The following is a 25718-nucleotide window of genomic DNA, read 5'->3' on the forward strand; positions in this document are numbered from 1 at the left end:
ACAGACAAGTCCAGTCCCCTGCAGTGCGGTCCCCTCCATGACCACCGCTGCCCTCTGCTTGGCACTCCTCTCCACAGCAGTCAGTGTGTCACCGTGAAAGGCCCCTTCCACCCCACGCCCCACAGACAGAAACCTTGTTCCCCCCACCCCCCAGCCCGCGCCCAGCTCCTGCCTGGCCCAGGTGGATGTTCCAGAAACAAGTGCTAAGTGAATGAGCCCTAAGTGGAAGGTGCCCAAATGGCCACCCAGGAGGCCACCGTGGGCCTGGGAAGGAGGCTGAGGAGGGCAGAGGTTGGCTGGGTCTCCCCATCACCAAGGCAGCTTCGGGGCAAGAAGGTGGGGCCAGGAGGAGCCAGCGGGATCTCTCAACAAAGCTGCCTTTAAAGCTCTTCTCAGTGAGCAAATATTTAACCACAGCTCAGCGGCCGGGCCTGGCCCGGTGGGGAGGAGCGAGCTTTGAGGCCTGGGGAGGACCTGGGGAGGGAGGGAGATGAAGCGGAGGCACAGAGAAATGCCAAAAAATAAAAAAAAAAAAAGGCAGACTGCAGACCCGCCCACCAGGGACTGCCCTTTCCTTACACCTCCAGGCCGCCCTGGTGGGAGGAAGTCCATTCTCATCTTGACACAAACAGGGAAACAAAAGCCCTGTCAGCCCCTCCCAGCCCCTCCCTCCTCGCCTGGCAGCAGCCCCGTGCCCACAGCCTACAGTTGGCGGCTTGTTCTTGGAGCCCAGAAGCCAGGCGTCCCTGCTCCCTGGGAACACAGACCCAAGCTGGGAAGGCTGGAGAAGGGTTGCCAAGGTCCCCCCCAGCATCCCCCACCCAGGGCTACCAGCCTACCCACACCTACCCTGGGCCCACCTAGGGCGCCCAGCGCTGTGCCTGCCATGGAGAGCACCACTTCCGCTCTGGGGAGCAAGTCTCGGGATGGGCTCCCGAGGCTGGTGTCCTGCACCATGCCCTGCCCCGGCCAAGGCCACACCCCAGGCCAACGGCCATGAAGAAGGGATCAAAGGGCCAGTCAAAGGCAGCCAGAAAGACTCTCAGAGCTGCAAGATGCCCCAGGAGGACCAGCCACCTCGTCTGGGCCCACCCCTGCTCAACTTCCCTCCGGCCTCCTGCCCCCAAAGGGAGCCCTGGCTTGGGAGCCGGACAGACGCCAAACTAATCCCAGCTCCCAGGCTCGGTGGTCCAGTGCTCGCCTCTGAGCCTCTGTATGCTCCTGAGTGCCCTGGGGACAGTTAGCTTCCCCCTGAAGGGGCTGTCGTCATCAGGATGGGCACAGAGGTGGCTGATCTCTGACACGATTTTGTAAACATTAACCTCCATCCCCCTCATACTTAGTCACCCATTTCTGTTGACTTCTCAGCAACATTCCTTACTTCCATTCCTTTCTTTTTATCCTCGCCACACCCAATGAATCTGATCCCTCACGACATGGGGCCTAGCCACCTGTCAAAACTGTCCCGGAGCCATAGGACAGCATCCCCTTGCGTGGTCGCCAGGTGTTCCTCAGCACACGCCTGCTCTCATGCCAAAGCACAGAGCACCAAGGCTGGAGTGGGGACCCAGGGCACCCTGCCATGGCACACTCACCTTGCCAGGCCCAGCAGGGGCCTGGATCCCTGTCCTGGGCCTGTTAGAACACCCACCACCAACTTTCCCCTCAGCGCCCAGACTGGTGATCAACCTTGAGACGCCCAGGCAGAACTTGCTGACTGAGCCCTTCCTCCACGACCACCCCAGTAGGCAGCATCACCACCACCCCAACCAGCCACCACGAGGAAGGAGCTCGGGACAGGACACAGGCCGAAATCCATGTCCTCCATCAGCCAGCTCAAGGTCAAGCAAAATGGCCGCTGGGGGCAGAGCCAAGGTCAGGTGAGGATCTCAGGGGCTGTATCATACCAGACAAGAAAGGCTTCACGTTCCCCTCCTTCATTTACCAACCACTGAGCGCTGGGTATTCAGGAGTGAGCTAGATGAACTCAGTCCCTGCTGTCTAACGACGGAGACAGACTGTCAACAGAACCTACAATGGGGGCCGGCCCGGTGGCACAGCGGTTAAGTTCGCACATTCCACTTCAGCGGCCCGGGATTTGCTGGTTTGGATCCCGGGTGCGGACCTACACATTGCTTGGCAAGCCATGCTGTGGCAGGCGTCCCACATACAAAGTAGAGGAAGATGGGCATGGATGTTAGCTCAAAGCCAGGCAAAAAGAGGAGGATTGGCAGCAGTTAGCTCATGGCTAATCTTCCTCAAAAAAAAGAACCTACAACGGGTATGGTAAGTCTCTGTCTGGGGGCAGCATGGGAAGTCACAGGAACCCAGAGGAGGGGCGGCCAACCCAGCCAGCAGGGTCACGGGAGACTTCCAGAAGGAGGTGGCACCTGAGACATGAAGAGATGCCAGCCAGGTGGAGGAAGGCTGGGCCGGGAGAGTGTGCCAAGCAGAACACCAGGAAATGCACAGATTCGGACATGCGAGAAAACATTAATGCATTCCACAAATATTTAGGAGTACATTCTACGTCAAGAAGAAGGTTTTCACAGAGCAGAGTAGTGTTGAGGTTCTGGAATCAGATCTCAGTTCAAATACTAACCCCACCACTCAAGGGCTGCAGGACTTTAGGCATGTGACTTAATTCTCTCTGAACCTCAGTTCCCTCAGCTGTAAAATGGGAGTAACAGCAGTACCCACCTGGTCTGGTTGCCATAAGGAGTCACTGAAATGAGGAAATGCACAGAGCCTGAGTAAACGGGGGCTTGCATTATCGGTGATAAGGACCACTAATCAAAAGGAGCCCCATGTGCCCAAGTGCTGGGGGTCGGTGAGTGGGTGGGTGGGCAGCAAGCCTTTCACAAGCCCAGGGGTCCCAGTGTGTCCACCTGTGCTAATGGCAGTTTTCTGTGATATGTTTCAGGCCACAAAATGGGGACCAGCAAAGGGGAATGAGAACAGCCTGCTCTCAGCCCAAAGTGCAGGGCACTGGTCCCTCAGTGGGCCCCTCGGGGGACAGGAAGGTAACACACTTGGGGTCCAATCTTTCTGGGCCTTCATCCTTCAGGGGTTAACTCATCAGAAAGGGGAAGTGGAGAGAGAAACATCAATGAAGATGCTGAAAGCAAGCACCCCACAAACCACATGCCACTAAACCTCGGCCGACCACAGCCCCTCCGCTTGGTGGCACAGCAGGTGAGTGAGTTCCTTGTCTCTCTGAGCCTCCACTTCCCACAGGTCCAGAGTGGACAAGGCTAAGGGGGAGGCTAGATGGGAAAGTGCTTTGAATTCCACAGGGCAGGGACACATGTCTTGCTCTCCTGGTATCTTGTATTTATATCTCTCTTTTTTTTTTTTCTTGTCTTATTGCATTGACTAAGACATCCAGATCAGTGCTAACAAAAATACCTTTAGGGTCTCAACACTGAGTTTGCTCAGGCTTGCTCATTATGTGACGAATGATGCTGGAAAGGGGCTGCTGAGGGAAAGGTAGGGAGGCCTTAGTTCTTCCCCTAAAGCAAAACACTTGGATAATTCCTCAGGGAAAACAGATGCCAGGGAAACCTAGCCATAGCCAGCCTGGGCCAAACTGGAGCCTGTTCTTAAATGATCCACCAAAGACGGACAGAACTCCAGAAGGCTTTCTGTCTCAGATGCCCAGTGTGGGACAGGTGGCCCTAGGAGGTAGAGAGCTCCCCATCACTGGAGGTATACAAGCAGAGGCTGGATAGCAAATTGGCAAGGAGGCTGTAAAGAAGATTCTGTCCCAGGGGAGAGGTTAGCAGTAAAAACACAAACTTTGGAACCACACAGACCTGGTTCTGCTATTGACCATGACTTCCCAAGCCTCAGTTTCTTTATTCATCAAATGGAGAGAAAAATAGTACACACGTCGAATTGGTGTGAGGACTAAATAAGAACATGTGAGAAGCGTTCGGCACTCTGCCTGATTGTTGGTGAGAGCCCGATACATGCCAGCTGCTGTTCTCATAAGAACCAACCACTAATTAGTGCCAGTTGCTGTGGCCCACCCCTAACGGAAAAGGGCTAAACCCAGAGACACAAATCCTACACATTTCCCGAGCCAAGTGCTCTCTGACACCAACATCCTTTTCACTACGGCCAAGTCAGGCTTCTTCCCAAGCTGTCCAGGGACCCAGACTTTCCCCTGCCTGTCCATCTCACATGCACACATGCACACACACACGCATGCACACACACTGCTGCCTGCAGTGCTGGCTCCCTGAGTCCTGACGGCAAGTGAGGGGTGGGGGGCAACATCAGGGAGGGAGAAGCAAGGGGAGATGGGGTAGGTGGGTGGGCCAACATGAAAATTCGCTCATGTGCTTGCTACCAGGCCCAAGCAGATCCAATACCAGGCCAGAACGCCAGGGACCCTGGGCATGGCGATCAGGTTAGTGAAGGGGGCAGAAATTTCCTTCAATGCCTAGAACCAGTAAACCTCCCAGTTTTTGCTGGAGAGGCTTTATGCAGATAGAAGATGCAAAGTTTATTCAAGTAACAAGACTCCCCATGACCTGCCCCTCTGAGCCAGCGGAGCACGCCACTGCCCCACCCTTGGGTCACCAGCTGCAGGTCTCGTTGGTCTCCAGCAGGGGACAGAACGGGAGAGCCAGGAATGAATGCCCTCGGAGGCCCTGCTAGCCTCACATTCCTTGCTCCAGGTGCCTGCATGACCCCCATCTGTGCTTCCCCATCTTGGGAAACTCTGCTCTCAGCCAGCAGGCCTAAGTGCCGTGTCTGCTTCCCTGGGGGCCCTCGAGGGCGAATGGGGATGGGCTCCCTGTCTCCCTGGGCAGTGATGCATGGATTCCAGGCACACATTCCAGGTGGTGACGCGGGGTTAAGAGCGCTAGGCCCCAAGTCAGGGCACCTGACTGCCACTGGGTCACCTTGGACAAGTCCCTCACTGTGCCTGGCTCTCTGTCCCTTGTCTGTCCAGGGAAGGGGCTGGACTCTATTGTGCTGGACCCTCAAGGCCCTGACACCCTCCAACCGTGATATAAGATAGTGTGTGCCCTCCCCAACACAGGACCACATTGGTGGGCGCCAGAGGAGCCCACCGTCCAGGCTTGATCAAATTGGTCCAAGTTCCACCTGTCAGCCTGGGGCACTGAAAGTGACCCCTGACGGTCACTGTCCCCACTCGGGTCAGAACCCTCTGTGAGTCATCAGCAAACCCTGCTTTAATAATTAACTGTTTAGGGTCCATTTCCCCCATGAGGACAAGGACCCTGTCTGTCTCATTCATGACATATCGTCAGCACCCAGCACAGCACCTCCACATCAGTATCTGTCCCCGACTGCGAGCTAACACAAGAGCACCTCAATCCAGTCTCCCAGGCATCTGAAGACGCAGGGAGAGGATGGGGCTTTCCCAGAAAGGCCAGCTCAGGCCTAGGGACAGACCCTTCTCAGCCCCGGGTGGACAGTGCTAGCCAGGGGCTCTCCAATCCCAGCAGGCTGCTTCCTCCACAGGTGGGGCCGGGTCAGGAGCTGGCCTGACAAGCCCAAGGTCACACTTCAGCAGCAGAAAAGGTCGCCACCCCGTCATGCAAACCGAACCGTCACCTAAGCTTGGGTCCTCAGTTTCCTCTTCCGGCAGATTCTGTCAAATGATACAGCACCTGCAAAGGGCCTGGGAAATTGGAGCTGGGCAGGCCCTGCGCTTGAGCCTGTTCTGCCCCTCCGGGCTGGCGCAGGGGTGGGGGAGGGGCATGCCCAGGGCCAGGAGATCTGGGTCTGCCGGACTCTCAGACGCGGCAGGCACAGCCCCCTGCTTCCATGTCCCCCATCAGAAGACGACCCCACCCCCACAAAGGGACAGATGTCCCAGCACTTTGAAAATCAGCTTCCCAAGGCTTGTGCACATGAGGGAGCTGCTGCCACAGCCAGCAAGAACCACGGCAAACCCACCAATTTCTGGGACATTCTGGTTCCCCTCAACACCTGCGATCTCTGGGCCTCGGGCCTTTGCAGAGCCACCCTCTGCCATGACCCTCGCATCCTCCTTCACCCTTTGGGTCTCACTTAGACACCCCCTTCTCCAACAAGCCTTTGATGACCTCCAAGCCTGGGTCAGTGTTGCCCTCTGGGCCCCCAGAGACGCCCTTACCTCCCACCTCAGCAGGGGCCCCTGTGCTGGGTCATCCTCCCAGAAAGGGGTCCTTGAGAGGGTGAGGACCATGGCTGCCTCCCCATCCAGCCCCCCAGTCCCACTCACGACCTGGCACTGAGCAGGCTCTCAAACAATGGTGCAATCAATGGGTTAACCCCACAGCAATGATTCGGGTTGTCCAACTGGGCACCGCTTCCAACAATGAAAAATAGAAACAACTCAAGTGGCCAGCAGCAGGGGTTTGGCTGAGCAAGTTAAAATGCAGACAACTGGGGCATAATGGAATATTCTGCTGCCCTTCAACACGCTGCAGGGGGTCGACACTAGGCAGCTGCCCACAAGCCACTGTTGATTATACATCAGGAAAATGCCTAAAAGGCACTATTTCTGGGCGGTAGGATTATTGGTGGTTTTCACTTTCTTATTACTTGTCTATATTTTCTAATAGTTCTTTGATCTTTAGATATTGTTTATGTAACAACAACAACAATAAAAGGGGGAGCTCTGGGAAAGCCAAGCCTCTGGGGGCTGAGGACCTGATCTATGAGAGATGCTAGGAGATGGGAGCCACTGCAGGTCTGAGGGGGAGGTCAGAGCTCATCGCCAAGGGACCTGACCTAATACCATCTTGTCACTCAAGTCCAGGCTGCCTGGGCACCTCCAGGAGGGAGGCCCTGACCTGGGTGGGGGCACTCGACCCCAAGAGCAGAAACTCTTGAGTGTTCACATGGCTTCATCATAAAGCTCACAATGCTCTCAGAGGTAGTTATGGCCATCCCCACTTTACAGATGGGGAAACGGAGGCACAGAGAGCTGAGGTCACAATAAAGACAGGCAGAGGGGAAGCCCTGAGCACTGCAGAAAGGGGTCCTCGAGCCCAGCCTTCTGCCTCACATGCCTGCAGCAGCCACGCACATCACCCAGGGGGCCAGGAACATGTTCTGGCCGGAGCAGTGAGCCACCTGGCCTCTAACCTAAGGGCTAGAGGACTGGTGGGTCGTAGATGCTCCCAGCTGGACAAGAATCCACTCACTCTCACCACCCCACTGTCCCCCACACGCCCACCTCCACTGCCTGGCACGGAGAGAGACTCCATATTATGGAATCAATCCACCATCTCTGGCTTGAACCGCCCCCCCAGACTCATCCATCCATGGCCACAGGTGCCTCCTGGGCCAGGCACAGAGTAAGCACCCAATGCATGTTTGTTGCTATTCTCACCCAGAGTGGCAGAGGCGAAATCCTCTTTCTAAAGTCCAGCCAGCAAGTCTCGATGAGAAAGGGCTCCCCACTCCCTAATTCCTTTGCCAGGCATGCGAGCCTGCCCCTCTGTCTCTAGCCACAGTCCCCATGGCTCCCCTCCACACACAGGGAACTCTGTGCCAGGCCACTCCCCCACCTGCCTATAGTCCAACTCTAGGGGCCAAAATCCATCCTGTTCTTCGAGACTCAGCTCAAACACCCCCACTTCCAGAATCCTCCCTGCTCTCTCCCTTTCTCCAAGCCCGCTCTGTGCTTCGCAACCCCTGGGGCTCTCACCAGGCCATGGTGGCTCAGATTCTGGAGTCAGACAGAAGAATCAAACTTTTCCCCAAAATATGGTCCATACGACTATTCTTTTTTATTTAAAATATTTACCATGAAAAAGAAAAGAGAGAATGAAGACTGAAGAAAAAATTTAAATAATCCATGAATCTACCACCCAAAAAAAAATCTCTATTAACATTTTGACAAGTTTCCTTCCATGTTTTTTCTACATCTGTACAGACATATCCACTCGGGGACACACAGAACTACATCTTCACTTTTTACTTTTCTTTTTTTTTTTTTGAGGATGATTAGCCCTGAGCTAACTACTGCTAATCGTCCTCTTTTTGCTGAGGAAGACTGGCCCTGAGCGAACATCCATGCCCATCTTCCTCTACTTTATATGTGGGATGCCTACCACAGCATGGGTTTTTGCCAAGCAGTGCCATGTCCACACCTGGGATCCGCACCTGGGATCCGAACCAGCGAACGCCAGGCCGCCAAAGCGGAACGTGCGCACTTAACCGCTGTGCCACCGAGCCGGCCCCTTCACTTTTTTTTTTTATTTTCTCCCCAAAGCCCCCCAGTACACAGTTGTATATTCTTCGTTGCGGGTCCTTCTAGTTGTGGCATGTGGAACGCTACCTCAGCGTGGTTTGATGAGCAGTGCCATGTCCGCGCCCAGGATTCGAACCAAGAAAACACTGGGCCACCTGCAGCGGAGCGTGCGAACTTAACCACTGGGCCACAGGGCCAGCCCCAGGTGGCTTCACTTTTAATCGCTACATATTACACCACTGAACACCTCCTACTGACAGACATTGTTTCCCTTTTAGGTTTTCCTGTTCTAAGTGATGCTGTAATGTAACAGAACCACCTGGCCACATTCAGGTAAATTCCCGGTGTGGTGCTTCGGGCCCCCTTTCTGCTGTTGCTCCTGTGGGTGGTGGCGACCGGGGAAGGACCACACTCCTTGCACAGCCGTTTCCCGCCTGGCCTTTAGAAGGACCCACTGCTTTAGCCACAGGAGCCTCTGTACCCCACATTGCTGCCTAGGCATGCACAAAGAAAGGATTTTGGGGGGTACAAGCCCAGATCAGCACTGCAGTTACACCGTCCCCAAGGCTTGTGTCCGTCGTCCTAAAACCCAGGTGACAGCCCTGGCCCTGTGTGGGGCCAGCAGCAGGACCCCGGCCTCTGTCACAGCTCCCCTCCCAGACGGGCCCGTTGTCCTAAGAAGGAACTGAAGGACCAAGAGGGGAGGGGACTTGGGCTCACCGTCCCACCCACTCAGAGGACCCTGGGCAACTCCCCTGGCCACCAGGAGCCTGTTCTTCACCTGTGACAGGAGGATGAACAGGTATTGCTGAGCCATCGCACGGCGGTGCCCCACACGGGCCTGGCGCAGAGCCCACACGTGCGAGCTCTCTGGGAGGGTGGTCATTTAGTCACAGCGATCTGTCCTCTGCTAATTGTCTAATTAACGACCTGCTGGTAACCCTTTGCTCGATGTGGCTCTCCTGCAGAGCCCTGAGCCCTACGTGGGCAGGGCCTGGGCAGGCTTGGTGAGGGTGCCGAGCACACAGTGGGCCCTCAGTCAACGTGTGCTCCTGTGCCTGACACACAGGGAGTCAGTAAGGATGACAAGATGAGGACCCAGGTGTCCCTGTCACGCTAGGGGCTCCGTCCTGGTGGCCCAGCACCTGGAGCTGCAGAGGGGGAAGGTCAGCCTGTCCAAGAGCGAGTCCCCAGGCCCTGCCTCTCCCGGCCTCACCCTCGGGGCTCAAGGACACGAACAAAAGCTCAAAGCCAGTGAGTCAGACTGAGAGGAATACACGCCCGGAGGAAGGGGAGGAAGGAAGCCGTGCGCCACTGCACGTGCGTGCTCGGTGCCTGCAGTCTCAGACCCGGTGGGGCCCCAACCACTCCTTCCAGACCCGAAGAGGGGAAGTCAGAACCAGCCTGCACCTGCCCGGCCCCTCTGCACCCCCGACGCACCCCCCGCACCGACCAGACCCTTCCTCCAAGCAGCTTCGGGTCCCTCCGCTGCAAGAACATGAACCTTACAAGACATTCATCCATTCATTCACTAGTGAGGAATTAAAACAATTTAAACTAATCAATGTTAATTACAGCTATTGATACTTGAGCATTTTCTCTGTCCAGCACTGTGTTAAGCAGGCATAAAGGCAGGTTATAAACACACATAATGTCACTTAACCTTTACGACCCAGGGAAGCATTATTATCATTCCCATTTGACAGCTGATGAAACTAAGACATAAAAACCCAAAGAGAACTGTCCTGGGGGCACTTAGCCAGCAGCTGGTGAAGCAAGCTCTGACCTGTGAGCCCCGCTGTCCCCCTCAGGGGAGCCCACAGTGACCGAGCCCTCATGGTCCTCCTATCGTTGAGATCAGAACTACAACCTTGTGAGGAGGGGGCCCAGCCGTCCACTGCAGGGGAGGCCCAGGGAAGATTGTTCCTGAATGCAGGGGTCAGTCCACAGGGCCTGCAGGGCCTTCCAGGTCTGGAATTTGACCCAGAGGGCCTTCCAGAGGCTCTCATCCAACCCCTTCATTGAACCGTGGGGGAAACTGAGGCCCAGAGTGGAGGCTCGACCAAGCTCCCATCCACAGAGCCGGACTCCTCAGAAGCCACAGAGGGGACTCAGGAAGAGAGGGAAGCAAGGAGTTCTGCCCCTAATGGCACAGGGAGTCCTCTGGGTCCCACCCCGGGGGGCTCCAGGACACACCAGCAGCCGGGCCCCCAGCCTGCGGGGCAGGCCCCAGAAGCAGCTGCTCTCAGATTCTGCCACGATCCCAACAGGAAGACAGGAAAGCTGAGCTGGGCGGCTGGCTGCAGCCTGACTTGGATGGGAAGTTTGGTCCCCCCGGAAGAGGCAGACTCTGGGGTCGCTGAGAAAGTGACCCTTCTGCTCTGAGAGAGGTGCCCGCCTCTGGCCAGAAAGAAATGAAGGGTTTCTGAGGCCCTAGCTGGCCTCGGTCCGGGTGAGAGAAAGGGCTCCCTGTGTTCAACTACTTGGCTCAAATCACCCCGACCCTCACCACCCTCCTTGAGAGACGGGCTCACCCCCATTTTAGAGATGGGGAACTGAGGCCCAGAGAGGAGACCCTTTGACCAAAGTCACACAGGGAGCCGTGACTGTGCTGGGCTGAGCCTGGAGGGGGCTGAGCAGCGGCCACTCCAGGGGGTCGGGCCCCACTCCATCCTCTCCCCTCTCCTCTTCCTGGCAGCCTTAAATATGGGAGTGCGGGTGGGAGGGGAGTCTAGTTTTGGCTTTTTTAACGCACCACAACACCTCAGTGTCTGCGTGTGGACAGGCCCGGGCTGTCTCCTCAGACACAGGCCTATCTGTGAGGCCAGCACAGGGCGCTTCTCTCTCACGGAGGGCTTGTTTGTTTACTCAGTTTTCAAAATTATAACCTTCACAGCCCCACCCAGGCCACTCACTCCTTCCCCGACCGGTCTTTGCTGTCTGGGGCTGTCCATGGGGCAGAGGGGTGGACAGGAAGTGGGGAAAAGGGCTTTGTGCTGGGGTCGGGGCCCTGGGTGTCCGTCCCAGCTCTGCAGCCTCTGAGACCCTGGGGATGTCCCCTCCTCCTGGTGGGCCTCAGTTTCCCCAGGAATGAAATAGAGGAGGGGATCGGTGAGATGATTGCAAAGGGCCCTCCTGGCTGGGAGGGAGAAGGGTCTGAGCCAGAACAAGAGAAGCAGCCACTGCCCATCAGCAAGCTCCAAACTCAGCCAGCGGCAGCCGTGGCCCGAGCAGACCGCAAGGAGGCCACAAACACACCTTCCACACGAGGCGCGGCTCCGCGGCCCAACAAGGCCAGACTCCCCAAAGCTTGAGCTCTGTTCTCTTTTCACCCCTTCCCACCCCTCCACCCCCTGCAGGGAACACTTCCAAAAAACAAAGAAGAAAAGCAAAAACAAAAAGTGAAACAGAAGTGCAATTGTCAACTCACTCCCCCTCCGGACGTCCAGATGGTCCCTGAAATCCCTGGCAGGCCAGGGCAAATGACACAGCTCCCCCAGGACACAGCTCAATGCAACTGCCATCGACCAAGCACCTTCCAAGCGCCAGGAACTACTGCCTCCCAGAATCTCCACACCCTTCGGAGGCAGGCATCACCGTCCCATTTAACTGACAGCTGAGGCTCCAGGGGGGGCGAGTAACTTCAGCTGAGGCTCCGAGGGGGTGAGTAACTTGCACAAGCCCGGAGGACCCTTGGTGGCAAAAGCCAGCTGCCTCCCAGTCACTGCCAGACAGGCTGCCTCTAGAGTTAGGTTGACCCAGTGTTTAAAACCATCTTGGACTCAGGAAAATATAAAGATCCACTGTCTTTGTAACACGAACCACATCACATCCAGCTTGATGGAACCTTCTTGGCTGGCGTGAGTCCCAGGAGATAAGGGCTTGTGTCACTACTTCATCCCCACCATCCAGCCCAGGCCTGGCCTCAGACAGCTTTCAGAGAGAGCCCTTCCTTCCACAGCAAGATGGCATCATGCAATAACCATCTGCCGGCCATCTGCTCTGTGCCTTCCATGCAGACCAAGGCCCACAGGCTCCCAAGAGGCCAGAGCTAGAAGGGCACTAGAGATTGTCCTAGTGACCCATTGCACAGATGGGCAAAGCGAAGCCAGAGAGGAAGAAGGACTTGCCAAAGGTTACCTGGCACCAGCCCTGAGGCTCTCCCCTCCCAGCCTGCACACGTAAGTGGCTCCCGGCAGGTGGGGTGGATTAGAGGTGGGTAGAGCACAAGAAGGTAAGTAGTTTCCTGCCGGAGGGACTCCTCTTCTAAAAGATTCTGGCTTGACAACTCAGCTGGACACAAACAGCTCTGTTCTGCATGGAGTGTTGGGTGGACAGACGGCAGCTGCAATTGGCTTGGCCTCAGATGTATGGGTGGAAAAGCGGGGTTCACACTTTGCAAACCACAATTCATTCTTCCTGGGCCTCTCCTGGATGACCAGTGACCCACTGGAGCCCCCGCCCCTGCACGTGGACCCTGCATGCAGCGCCCCGGCCCACGCCCTGCACTTTTGATCCCCCTGAGAGGAGGGACCCCCTTGGCCAACGTGCTATCATGGACTATACACAACAGTAAGGACTAATGATGACAGGAGCCAATGCCTTCTTAAACACAGAGCTCTGCCCTCATCATCTCATCCATCTCTCACAACAGCCTAGCAGGTCTGGGCTCCTATTATGCCAACTTCCAGATGAGGAACCTGAGAACCGGAGAAGGAAAGGCACCTGCCAAATATCAAGAAACTGGAGACAAATCTCAAACCAGGTCCTCAGAACCCAGGCCTGGCCCTCTTCCCACTCCGCCTGGAAGGGAAGAAGGTTCTCATATTCAGAGCTGCCTAGGAAGGGAGTGAGGCTCCTGTCATCAGAGGAATGGGAGCAGAGGCTGCAGGACCACTGGTTGCCTTAATAAAACAATCTATGGGGTCCATCAATCCCACAGGGCCTAGGAGAACAGAAACCAGATCTCCCCAACCTCACACATCACGGTCACTGGGGCCTGGCTTGTGCCATCACCCCTGTACACACACACACCTCCCCTGACTGTCCCCTCCCGCAGCCACACCCATCCAAGCCCACTCTCACCACTGGGCCCCCCTCCTCTCATCCACCCTCCTAGGCCTCCCCAGACATTCAGAAAAGTCCCCTCCTCTCCAAGGCCAGCCTCTGTGGCTCCCTCCACTTCACCCATCCTGCCCTCACCCACTAGGCCAGTTCCCCTGTCACACTTCCCCACAGAAGCTTGGCACCTTGAGAACACCCCTCACCCTGCGGCGGGAGAGCCGGCCAGGAAGCGCCACATGGGCAGGGGCCACATAGGACTCTGCATCAGTGTGTTCCTGGAGCCTAGTACAGTGCCTGGGGCACAGCAAGTGCTCAATAACTATTGACTGAAAGAATAAAAGGAAGAATGACCAAGTGTGTCTGGGGCCAGGGCTTGTCAGAGCCCTGGAGGGTCTCACAGGCATGCAGAGCCGGACCCTCCACCTCAACTTCCAACATCCAAACCCATCCAGCCCTGCCTTTGGAAGGCACCTTGAGACATCTAGGAGACGGTTTTCAGAGGCAGAAAACTCCCATGAGTAGATATTGGTCCTGGGGTCACAGACAGGGAGAAAAGGCACAGAGAGGCACAGCCATTGGTCCAGAGACACACAGCAAACAAGCAACAGAATCAGGCTCAAAACCCGAAAGTCTAGTTCTGGACAGGTAACCAGGCAAAGGGGGCACATTCCCATCTGTCTTTTTGCCTGTTTATCCTCCGTGCCCTTCCCAGCGCCAAGCAGAGTGGACGATGCTGTTGAATGACTGATGTGTACCCTGTCTCACTGCCCTCCAGGTGCCGACTGGCTGCCATAGGCGCCCAGGGCCATGGCTGGTGCTCCTCAACCTGGGGCATGCCAACTTCCCGGAGCACATGGCAGGGGGCAGGGGGTGCCTGAGACCACAGGACAGAGCTGAAACATCTCCTTCCATGAAGTGCCAATCATCGCAGCCACCACTCACTGTCTTCTCCCCAGCCCGGTGCCGCACATCCAGGGCCTGTCACTCATGATCCTCACGCCCTGAGAAGCCAGTATTGTCATCCACTTTCACAGAGGACACTGAGGCTCAGAGAGGCTGACCGACTTGCCCAAAACACCAATCCACCGGGTGGCAAAGCAGGGACTCAAATCCAGGCAGTCTGACTGCAGAGCCTTGCCCCAAACCTCTGGACTCCCTGCTTCTTCCAACTCCCCATCCAAGGTGTCCACAGGCAGGTCCTCTCACCTCTCCGGGCCAGCACATCTCCAAACCTGGCCTGTTCCCAGGGGGTGGAACCAGGTGCCCTGCAGAGGTGGGCAGTTCCTGTCCTTCCAGTTTTAAAATATGTGAGATCAGTAAGATTGCAGCCTTCCATGACTCAGGCCGTAAGATTCAACCAAGATGGGGGCACGACTCTGCTCCACCCTCCAGGGTTTTAAACCTAGGCCTCTGCCTTCATCTTTCCTTAAAACTCTTCCCAGCCCTGTCTAGAGAAAAACTCTTCTTCCTCAGGCCGGGAAGCGGATGGGGGGTGGGGCAGGGGGACGGGAAAAGCAGCTCAGGAATTTCTGCAGCCACAGGACGATGCTGTGAGGAGACCCAGGGTGAAGTGAGTCATGAGCTCTGCTCGAGGAGGAGGAGGGGGCGCTGGGAAGGAGAGCAGAACTGGCCAAAGGGAGACTGGAGTCTCAGACTGAGTAATGACGAGAGGGATAGATTTGTGCAACCTATGTACCATACCGGAGCCTCCGACACACCCAGCTCAGTTCCCACTCGGCTCCTCCCCACCCCCAGGCCTCCTCCCCCTCCCCTGACCCTTTCCCCTCCCCACCTGCCTCTCTTTGGGGCCTTTTCCCTGTTGTGCCCCTGCCCACTCCCAACATCGGGATCTGTGCAGTCACAGTGGAGCATGGTTTTTACAGCTAAGGCCTTGGACTCCCCAGTCTGGGCCTGCCACTGACCTGCTCTGCTCCCACCTCTAAAAGATGGGGGACAGGCATGGAGGGTGAGGATTTAATGAGGTAATACAGGCAAAGGAAGGCGTGGCACAGGGTAAGTGCTCAGTTAAATGATGCCCAATCATACAGGTATTGCTCAGAGCCTGATCGGGCCCTCCCTACTCCATCAGCCACCATCCTCACGCAGGAGACTTATCATTGCAGCCCCTGCAGGCCACAGGCTGGGGAAGCAGCCGGATGTACGAGGTCACACACCCAGAGGCCACCGTCATCAGTCCATGTCCCCAGCTCACAGGCAGCCTCTTTGAGCCCACTCCCCCCTGGAAAGAGGCTCAGAGGTGTCCGGGGCTCCCAGAAGGAGCCTCCCGGGAAATGCCCAGGTCCATGGAAGCAGGCCAGGGGGCACTGGCCGGAGGGCAAGAGGATGAGTGTGTCTCCAGCAGGGAAACTGACCAGAGCAGGAAAGGAAACAAACACAGAACCTCGTTTGCCCCTGAAATCCACTGTCCAGTCACAGCAGAGCGCAGTGATGTCCAGCACGGGGTGGGGGGGTGGTAAGAAAAGGTCTGCGTGGATGCAGAATGAGATGCGACCTTTGGGGATGCTTCCAGGAAGGTTCTAATGACCTGGGAGAAATGCTTATTAGAAACCGTTTAGTGAAAGAAGCAAGGCACAAATTGAGTCATGGTCTCAGCAACGTATAACAATAAACACGGAACGGAAATACCACTGAAAAATACAGTGGTTACTGCAGGACGGCGGTGAGCGATTCCGTCTTGTCTCTAAACTCCATTCCTCAGGAGGCAGGAGGGAAGGCCATGGCCCGGTTTGGGTTTAGAAAGTTCTCTCTGGCTGTGTGTGTGGGAAGCACGGAGCGGTGAGGCGGGAAGGATGGAGGGGTGAGGCGGGAGGCAGCTCCGAGCAGGCAATGCCAGAGCTCAGGCCTGGGCAGTGGGAAAGGAACACAGTGAGGCTGGATGGAGGGGGAGGGCAGGGTCAACGCCAACAAAAGCATGTTATGTAAGACCGACACAAGAGCGGAGCAGAATCCCCAGACGCTTCACCCCCAGGGGCCGACCCAGACCCTGGCTAAGGGCAGCAGCCCAGGCGAGGCCGGGCACTGCTTCCGGCCAGCCTGGTCTCTCTGCAAGACCCAGGGCAGCAACTAGGAAGGCCAGTACCAGGGTGGGGGGTGGCGGAGAGCAGACACCTCATCCCTTCATTCCTGGGGCCTCCAGCCACTTCCCAAAAGTGGAAAGGTAGGCTTTTAAAATCAGTTTGGATGGGGCCGGCCCATGGCCGAGTGGTTAAGTTCACACACTGCACTTCGGTGGCCCAGGGTTTCACCGGTTTGAATCCTGGGCACGGACATGGCACCACTCATCAGGCCATGATGAGGCGGTGTCTCACATGCCACAACTAGAAGGACCCACAACTAAAATATATACAACTATGTACTGGGCTTTGGGGAGAAAAAGGAAAAATAAAATCTTAAAAATAAAATTAAAAGCAATAAAATCAGTTCAGAAAAAAACAAGATACCCTTTTTCTCCTGTCTGATGGTCAACAGGAGACAATATTCAAGCCTGAGGTGCTAGTACTGACGGGAGGGAGGGTCAAATGTCTTCAGCCTTTTCAGAGGCTAATGGTCAATACATCAAAACGTGACTCAGGAGTTCTGATTTGAGGCCTCTGATATGGAACCTGGGGCGGGACCCGTGCAACCAGGTTCAGGGAGCACCGTGAATACTAGTAATGGAAACAACCCGAAAGTCCGTGCCAAGGGGTCTGGATAAATAACCTGCGCCGTGCACAGAGAGAAAACCCACCAAGAGGAGGAGGAGGCAGCCTCGTGTTCTGACACGGAAAGACGGTCACACTATACGGAGTGAAAAAAGCAAACCACAGAAAGATATCATGGGACCTCTTTTTATAAACAGAGCCACATGCCCGTGTACACAGAGATGTAAGTTTGGAAACAGTGACACACCAAACTGGAGTGATTTCTTCTGGGCAGTGGGACTGGAGGGAGGGGGCCCTCACTGTTTTACTTTCCACTCCTGAACTGTTGGTGCGTGCGTTACTTCCGCAATCAGTCAACACGAGCCATGGTTGCCTCGAGCTGGGAAAACGGGAGTGACTCCTTATGGGAAGAGGGCTTCTTTCAGGGGTAATAAAAAGGTTCTAAAAGTAATTGTGGCGATGGTTGCACAACTCTGTGAATATACAAAAAACAACAACATTGAATTGTACACTTAAAGTGGGTAAATTGTCTAGCAGGTGAATTATGTCTCAATAAAGCTGCTCCTTAAAAAAACAATTAGCAAGAGGAAAGGTGAGCCCAGGAGAAGAGAGGTACTGGCAAACTCCTTCACCTGCCCTCTCAGGTAATAAACCATAGGGCGTATGGCGGGGGTGGGGGAAGGCATGGTTCCTTGGCCCCCACAATTTCACCCTGGTCAACAGAATTTCTGGACTAACAGCTGAGTCCTTCAAGGTTGTCCTAGAGGCAGAAGAGCCCCCCAGGCAATGCCAGGTTTCCTCAAGGGCACAGCATCCAACGCCTACTTACGCACCTTGAGCAACCATGAGTTTACTCCCTCATGGTTTATGTGGCTCAGAACACACACAAAGAACCCCTCATACAGTGTGGACATGGACCATCCAGACTTCCACTCACTCGTCATAGTCCTGTCCTCTAGGCCAGGTGGAAGGTGTAGGTTGGTGTCACCCCCTCACCTCTCCACATCCTAGTTCCTTCCTAGTCATATAGGTCCTCTGGGCCTGCTCCAGACAGCTCACATCCATCTCATACGTTTGCCAATGCAGAAGGCACAGTCATCAGGGTTTCTAAGACCTCAGGTGGATGCTTGCATCCAGGGAACCAGCATCCACCCTGCCCCACAGGACTGGAGAAACCTCAGAGAAACAGGACCTAAACCACAGCCCCAACTGCCTCCTTCAAACTCCAACACCTGACCACTCTCTCCCCCACCAGAGAGTCAACAGCAGAGAGCAAATGAGAATTCTCAATAACAATAGCAATTGTTGGCGAGCACTCACTTTGCCCCAAGCACTGGGGTGAATTTCTTACCTGCATTATCTCATCAATTCCTTGCACCAGAGCCTAGCAGGAAGCTACTATTATTCCCATTTTATAGATAAGAAAATTAAGATTAAGATGTTGGCCCAAGGTCACGCTAGCTAACATACTATGGAGTCAATGTTGGGACCCTGAGCTGGCCCAAGTCTGGAGGAGATTTGTGGGAAAAATTTGGTATTGTCAGGCCCTCAGAACCAGAAAGGACATCGGCCATCAGGTAATACACCTCCTTCAATTCACAGCTCGGGAAACTGAGACCCAGACAGAGTAAGCAAGTAGCTGCCTGAAGTTGCCCAAGCCGCCGGGCTCCCAGGCCAGGGCTCTTTCCTCCACGCAGGCTCCCTCATGAAAGCAGGAAGGAATCATCCTGCCACCAGCCCCACGGGGCCGCTGGTGTGAGAACAAGCCCGTGCTTGCCAGGGACTTTGAAATCCCAGGATGAAAGGCGCCGTGGCAGCAGAACAGGACTGTGGGCAGGAGCGAGCCTGACCTCTGCCAGGACTTGCAGGCTGGCATTCACCTGCTCACCTGCTCGGGGCGGGCACAAAGCTGCGGGAGCCACGGGCCAAGCCACAGAACCCTAACCCGCCTCAGAGCTCAGGGCACTGTGGGAAAGGGATGTACCGGTCTCCTGGGCGGAGAACCAGACCCTTGGTAGGGAGGGCTCTGGAATCTTAATTGTCTGGCATGGAGGGGCTCACTGTGAACAAGGTGGAGTGAGGAAGGTGAAGGGTCAGTGGAGGGGGCAAAGACACACCTCATTCCCCTCCAACACAGATTTCTAAGGCCGCTTGCTTCCTTGGGAGGGGGCTGGCGGCTTCTCCTCCTTCCAAACTCCCACCCCCCCCCCAACTTCAGGTGCCCCCTCAGGTGAGCCTGGACCAGGAATTTGAGGCATGTGAAGAGGGTTATTAATAGCACTGAAGTGTAGGGAGGAAAGAGGCCAGCAGGCTGAGTGGGCACAACCCTCTTGCACCCTGCCCGGTGTCCACAAAACAAACCCAACCCTGTCCGGGAGAGGACACCTCACCTTTTGCGGTCTCAGTCTCCTCCCCTGTAAAATGGCCAGGGGAAGGGGGGCGGGGCGCTGGCAGTGCTCAGCCCAGGAGGTGGGAAGAGGGAGAGAGCCAGAGCTGGGGGTGGGGGAAGGAAAAACCCCACCGAAGAAGGCGCAGCACACCCCACCCAGGCCCGGTGAGGGGCCCCCACAGGAGGTCGTGAATGGATGGACTGTTACAGAGCTCCAGGAGGCTGCCACCGACAGGGAGGGGACAGGAAGACTCCACCCCAGCCTTCCTCCTCCAGGCCTGTCCTACCAGGAGGCTTTTCCAGGACTTAACCCCCTGCTGGTCTGAAGCTGGAGAGGGTCTGATTCATTTCTACCTCATCCTCACCCCGGGGCCAGGACTGGCACAAAGGGGAAGCTCAGGCTGAGGGCCCACGACCAGTCACTGGACAAGCCGTCCCCAGGACCGTCTTTGTGTCCAGCTGGGGAGGGGCCCCGGGGACACGGAGTTAAGGGACACCTGGTCCCTTTTCTCAAGGGGTACGTGCAGGCAGAACACAGCTGCTGAAACTCTCCAGGACTGCAAGGCACATCAAGATAAGTGTAGGTGGACACAGTGCTCTGGGCCCCCTGGACTGGGAGAAGCAAATTCAGCCAAAAGGAACGGTCTCCTCTTTCCACCAGCTGCCCCCGCACATGGACCAGCACCCCGGGCAATGGTGCTTCCTCGATGCCAGGCCGTATGCTAAGAAAGTTACACAAATTAAGTCACTCAAGTCTCTCAACAACTCACTAATGAGGAAGCAATCATTCACCCCAGTTCGAAGAGGAGAAAACCGAGGTGCCAGGACACTGGGAGCCTTGCCCAAGATGTCAGGGCTGGGAAACAGATGCTCGCATTCCGCCCAGGCAGCCTCACCCAGGGCCGGGAGGTGAGCACAGCACGAAGTCTCCCAGGCAGCCCGATACCCTCACCCTATCTCTCCATTCTCCAGGGCTGGGGCGGAGGAACCCAGGACGCTGCTGTAGTCCCCGGGCTTCCCCAGGAAGCCTACGGGGCAGCTGTCCTTCTGAGAAGTGACCACTGTGCAGTGACAGGCTGAGAGCAGGGCTGGCTAAAGGAGGGGGCTGGGGAGGCTGGGCTCCAGCCTTGACCAGCCCCCAGGTAATGGTTGCCAGGAGGAGGACCCTGCTGAGCTTGAGCCAAAGGACAGGGCTTCTGGCCCACCCCCTCCTGTGCACCCCATCTAACCCTGGTCACACTCCCCAGGCGTTGATGGGCCCTGGAAGTCTCAGCCACGTGTACTGGGTCTGCGGCCAAGGCGAGCGGAGGACCGGGACAGCGAGGGAGGAAGGTCAGGACACGCTGGCCGAGTGGGCCTGGAACGCTTCCGGGCTGGGATACCCGAAGTGGCAGGGGGAGGGGGAGGGGGGCCTGCAACCCCTCCACAGCTCCATCGGAGTAGTGTGTTGGGGGATCCGAAGGGACCGGCTCTGAGGGGGTTCGGATAGAGGAGCGGGGATTCGAGTCCCCTCGGGAGGGGGAAGGGCGAGCTCAGAAGCGGATGGGAAGGGGCGCCCAGACGTGGAGAGAATAAGCTCGGACGCAGGACTTGGTCCCCAGGCACTCCCGCCCCGCCCCGGGCCTGAGTCCCCGGAGACCCCAGCCCCGGGGAGGATGGCGGGCCGGGGTGGGGGCGTGGCCCAGGGGCTCCCCACCGGAGCCCGGGCGCGCGCGGTGCGGCGCAGGACTCACCTGCGATGTGCTGGCGCCGGGCATCGTCCAGGTGCGTGGACAGCACGTCCCCCATGGCGAGGAAGAGCCGGGGCCCGAGCCGCCCGCCGCCCACCGCTGCCCGCGCCGCTCAGGCGGACGCCGCTGGCGCCATGGAGCCGCGCCCGCCCCGCTCCCGCCGCTCCCGCCGCCCTGGCTGCGGCCTCCGCTGCGCTCGGCTCTCTGGCTCCGGCCGCGTCAGTCCCCGGCCGCCTCCGCCTCGCGCCCCAGCCCGCGGCCCGGCGGCCCTGCCCCGCCCGGCCCCGCCCCCGGCGCCCGGGCCCGCCCCTCCTCGGCCGCGGGCAGGAGGGCGGGGCAGGGGCAGGGGCTGGGGACGCGGGGACCGCCCGCGAGACAGAGACAAAGACGAGGTCCGCGAGAGGGAGGCCGAGGAGAGCCGCAGAGCGAGGCGCACGGGCCCTGACCCGAACGAAGAAAGAGATGGGGCTGATGGGGCCTCTGAAAGAACCGGGGGTGCCCTGGGGGTCTCCAGCCTGGGTGTCACCCCCTCCCCTCCCCGCGCGGCAAGAGAATCACGCCAAGGAGGTCGTGGGGACCGGTAGGGGTCGCCTAGACCGACGTGCGGGAGCTCAGCGCTCGAGCCCCACTCCCCCCGCCCCGTACCCGCAGCCCCGCCCGCCGCCGCCGGCTTTCTGGAAGTTCCCTGGCCTTGATTCCACCTGCCCCAGAGGTGTGCCCGCCTGTCTTGCACAATAGTGCGAGGAAAAGGGAGGTGGCAGGGAGGGCTCAGGCCCAAAGGCACTCTGGGTCCCAATGCCAGGTGGACATTCCTCAGGCTCCGCGTGTGGGTATTTCACTGGAAAGGTGGCCTTTGAGACAGGGCAAGTCAGAAATGGAAAAAATAATAGCACTTTACCGTTTGTAAAACACTCAGATCCAAAACCCACACACTGGCATGGACTTTGGGTACCCAGCCTGTGGGACTGGGCATGAGTGGGTCATGGGTCCAAAGGAGGGTGTTTCAGTGCTACACCCGGTACCTCCCAAGCTGGTAGGGAAGACAGGTTAATATCTGGGATCCCCAAATCATGTACTGGGGTGACTGGAGCCTTCCTTGGCAGCTGATGCTCAGACGTCCTCTACAGCATCCCACAGGTCACTCAGTTTCTGCTTGCTTACCCCAGGGACTGAGAGCTCACCACTTCTCTGTGCATCCCACCCTGTAATTGGACAGTTCCTACTGCAGCAGTGACATAGGCCAGTAGGTTTGAAGTTGATTAATGTGGTACCAGCACTCATTTTTGCATTCCATGCTTCCCAGTCACTCAGCAAACAGGTAATAAACACCTTCTGCTTGCGAGGCCCTCTGCAAGGTGCTGGGGTTGGAAAGAGAGGATACCCCGGCTGTCCCACCTGCTCTGTGACCCCTGACAAGTGGTATTACTCAAAACCTCAGTTTCCTCATCCGTCAAATGAAAATAATGACGCTTTGTTGTGAGCATTAAATGAGATAATGAAGTGACATAGTGCCTGGGCCAGGATTGGTCATCTCAACAAACAGAACCCATCATTCTATTGTTCATCAGAGTCCCTGCCATCAAGAGAGTATAGAAGCTTGAGGAAGGAGCAGAATATTCTGTTTTGAGGAAAATCACGGAGGGAGTAGTACCAGAACTGCAAGTTGAAAAATCAGAATTTTGACAGCAGATACTGGAGAATAGCATTCCAGGAGGTGGGGACAGCATGGGCTTTGAAGAGCAGGATGTACTCATGAGGCAGAGTCATCAGGTGGAGTTGAAGTCAAGCTGACAGGGATTGCTAGTTTCCTTTTACAGAGACAGAAACTGAGGCCCAGAGAGGGAAAGTGAGTTACCAAAGTCACACAGCAAGGCAGAGGCGGAACCCAGCCAGAGGCCATGCCTCCTGATACCTGGCTCTTTGCACAGCCAGAAGCAAGTGATGCTGCTAGCCTCATTTCATATTTCTTGCGACTCAGGCTATAGGGACCGTAAATGCCTGCTCTGCCCTGGGAGGGGAGAGCTGGAGCTAGCTGGCATCTGGACATCCCAGGGCATCTCTTCAGCCAGCCTAGAGATCTGGGTCACTTGGAGTAGAGGTGGAGCTCAAGCAGCCTTTGCCAGCCTTCACGGTGCACCCAGGCCTGTGAGCCGGGAGCACCCACAGTCTTCCCAGCGTGCCAGGCCCCTAGCCCAAGGACCCTCCCTCTTGGCTTTGGAGACCTTTGGGCACATGTCACCTAGCCCCTCTGAGCGTCCATGGCCTCATATCTGAGAGGCAAATGAGATCGTGAAAGTGGAAAGGCATTATAAACTGTGGGGTGCTGTACACGCATGTGAATAGCTCCCCCTAGACCTTGGGGCCAATCCCTTCCGATTCAAGATTCATTCAGTTCACAAGAAAAAAATTGTATTATCTAGGGGCAAAGTAGCCAGGCCTGGTGGTCTAGTGTTTCGGACTCGGCGTTCTCACCACCATGGCCCGGGTTCATTTCCCAGTCAGGGAATCATAGCACCCGTCTGTCAGCTGTCATACTGTGGTGGCTGCGAGTTGCGGTGATGCTGAAAGCTATGCCACCGGTATTTCAAATACCAGCAGGGTCCCCCATGGTGGACAGGTTTCAGCAGAGCTTCCAGACTAACACAGACTAGGGGCAAGGACCTGACCACCCGCTTCCGAGAAAATTGGCATTGAACACCCTATGAACAGCCTCAGAGCACTGTCTGATCCAGCACCGGAAGGTGAGAGGATGGCACAAAAAGACCAGGCTGGATTCCGCTCTGTTGTACGCAGGGTCACTAGGAGTGGGAATCAACTCGACAGCACTAACAGCAAGGGGCAGAGTGGAGGGGAATTGGCTGCAAAAAAAATCGAGGGGGGGAGTTTTGGGAAGAATGGTGACGGCCTATGCCTTGACTGGGGTGATAGTTACACAGGAGTCCATACTTGTCAAGACTCATCAAATTACGGAGCTTAAAATGGATGCATTTTGTTGTATGGAGATTACATGTCAATGAAGTTGATTTAAAAATGAAAAATGAGGGGCCGGCCTGGTGGCGCAGCTGTTAAGTGCGCATGTTTCGCTTCTCAGCGGCCAGGGGTTCTCTGGTTTGGATCCCTGGTGAGGACATGGCACCGCTTGGCAAGCCATGCCGTACGCGTCCCACGTATAAAGTAGAGGAAGATGGGCACAGATGTGAGCTCACGGCCAGTCTTCCTCAGCAAAAAGAGGAAGATCGGCAGCAGTTAGCTCAGGGCTAATCTTCCTCAAAATAAAAAAAAAGAGAGAAAGAAAAATGAATATATGGGGCACCTGCTATGTGTCAGGCGCTGTTGTAGGAGTTGGAGATCTGTCAGCGTGGAAGGCAGTCAAGATGCCCATGCTTGCCGAGGTGCACTCATGCTGGAGAGAGACGGCCTCAGAGAGTGATGTGTTCAGATAATAAAGCAAGGTGAAGGGATAGGGTGACAGACGTGAAAACGTCACCCAGGAAGGTGGTCTAGGAAGGTCTCTCTAACACTTGGAGACCTGACTGGCAAGAAGAATCCTGCTCCTTGAAGATGAAGGAACAGCTACCATGTATGGAGCGTGTGCCAAACGCCAGGGATTAGGCCAAAGGCATTCCCTGAGGCTTCTCGTACAGCCCTCCCATCTGCTTTACTGGAAGACTCACGAATTGTGAGGATTTTTAAAAGATGATATTCCATTGTATGCAGATAGAGTTCTTATTTAAACACTGGCTAGGTAGGGGTGGAGAGGGAAGCCAGGTAGAGGTGTCAGTGTGAGTAAGGGCAAGGGAGCCAGTCCTTGTGGGCCCCAGGGCAAAATGGCGACTCCGAGACTCCTGCAGGAAAGAGGAGAGTGGGGCCCCTGCCGTGGATGGGCGGGACCAGGGGGAGGTTCCCTGAGCATCCAGAACCTAGGATTTTTGAACTTTATTCTGGGAAGATTGTAAAGTTCTCAGCTCTCCACTAGTTTATGTTAATAAATCAGGCCAGTTATGATCTTTGGGTAGGGGAAGAATGACATATTTTGACCTTTTTTTTTTCAAAGGAAAGAAAAATGAATATAGTCATCAGCACTTTATGAGGAAGAAGAAAGGATTCCAGGAAATTAGACCTCAGGATGATTTCTCAACTCTAAAAGATTAGGAGCCCCAGCCCTCACACAGCCTTACTTGAGTCTGTTTAGACATTCAGTTTTGAGTTTTGAGTAAAGTGAAACATCTTTTCATGCATTGATTGGCTATTTGTGGGTTTTTGAAAAATTTATCTCCTCTGCCTGCTTTTCTATTGGAATGTCTATCTTTTTTCTTATTGATTGTTAAGAACTCTTTCTATAGGAAGAATTTCTCAACTCTGCGAGGCACTGGGTAGGGGGGTGTCTCTGCTCTTTGTCTAGGGCTGTGGGTGCCAACTCTGTCCATCAGGCTCTCCCACACCCTGTCCTTGGCCCAGGGCCAGGAGCCTGATGGGAGACACCAGATTTGTGAACAAAGGTTAGGAATGGTCCAGATCTGGAGCAAGCAGGGAAGTTTGCCCCTGCCCGCTTACTGGGCCCGCCCCATTCGGGGCAGAGAATGCCACCTATAGCCCCTGATTCATCAGTCCTTTGTCAAGAAGTGGCTTCTGCCAAGCTGTCGCCCTGC

The 25718-nt window shown here is 56.0% G+C and overlaps 1 protein-coding gene and 1 long non-coding RNA gene across 3 annotated transcripts in view; one reads left to right on the top strand and one right to left on the bottom strand.

Annotated features, from left to right (window-relative positions):
* NIBAN2 (niban apoptosis regulator 2) overlaps positions 1-21296 on the bottom strand; it is a 52882-nt gene extending 31586 nt beyond the window's left edge. Inside the window, exon 1 of one of the 2 annotated variants that reach the window (XM_070596577.1) lies at positions 21073-21296. In XM_070596577.1, coding sequence (XP_070452678.1) covers positions 21073-21127 — 55 coding nt within the window. In that variant the 5' untranslated portion in view covers positions 21128-21296. Of the gene's footprint in view, positions 1-13746; positions 14517-21072 lie in introns of those variants that run through there. The other variant, XM_070596579.1, reaches the window with a different exon arrangement.
* Positions 19435-25307, top strand: LOC139079736 (uncharacterized). The gene is made up of 3 exons (XR_011533626.1): positions 19435-20248; positions 20587-20671; positions 25124-25307. It is a non-coding gene; the product is annotated as an uncharacterized lncRNA (long non-coding RNA).
* Positions 25308-25718: the final 411 nt, after the last annotated feature.

The sequence above is a fragment of the Equus przewalskii genome, chromosome 26 (assembly GCF_037783145.1).
Source record: "Equus przewalskii isolate Varuska chromosome 26, EquPr2, whole genome shotgun sequence".
NCBI classification, from domain to species: domain Eukaryota; kingdom Metazoa; phylum Chordata; class Mammalia; order Perissodactyla; family Equidae; genus Equus; species Equus przewalskii.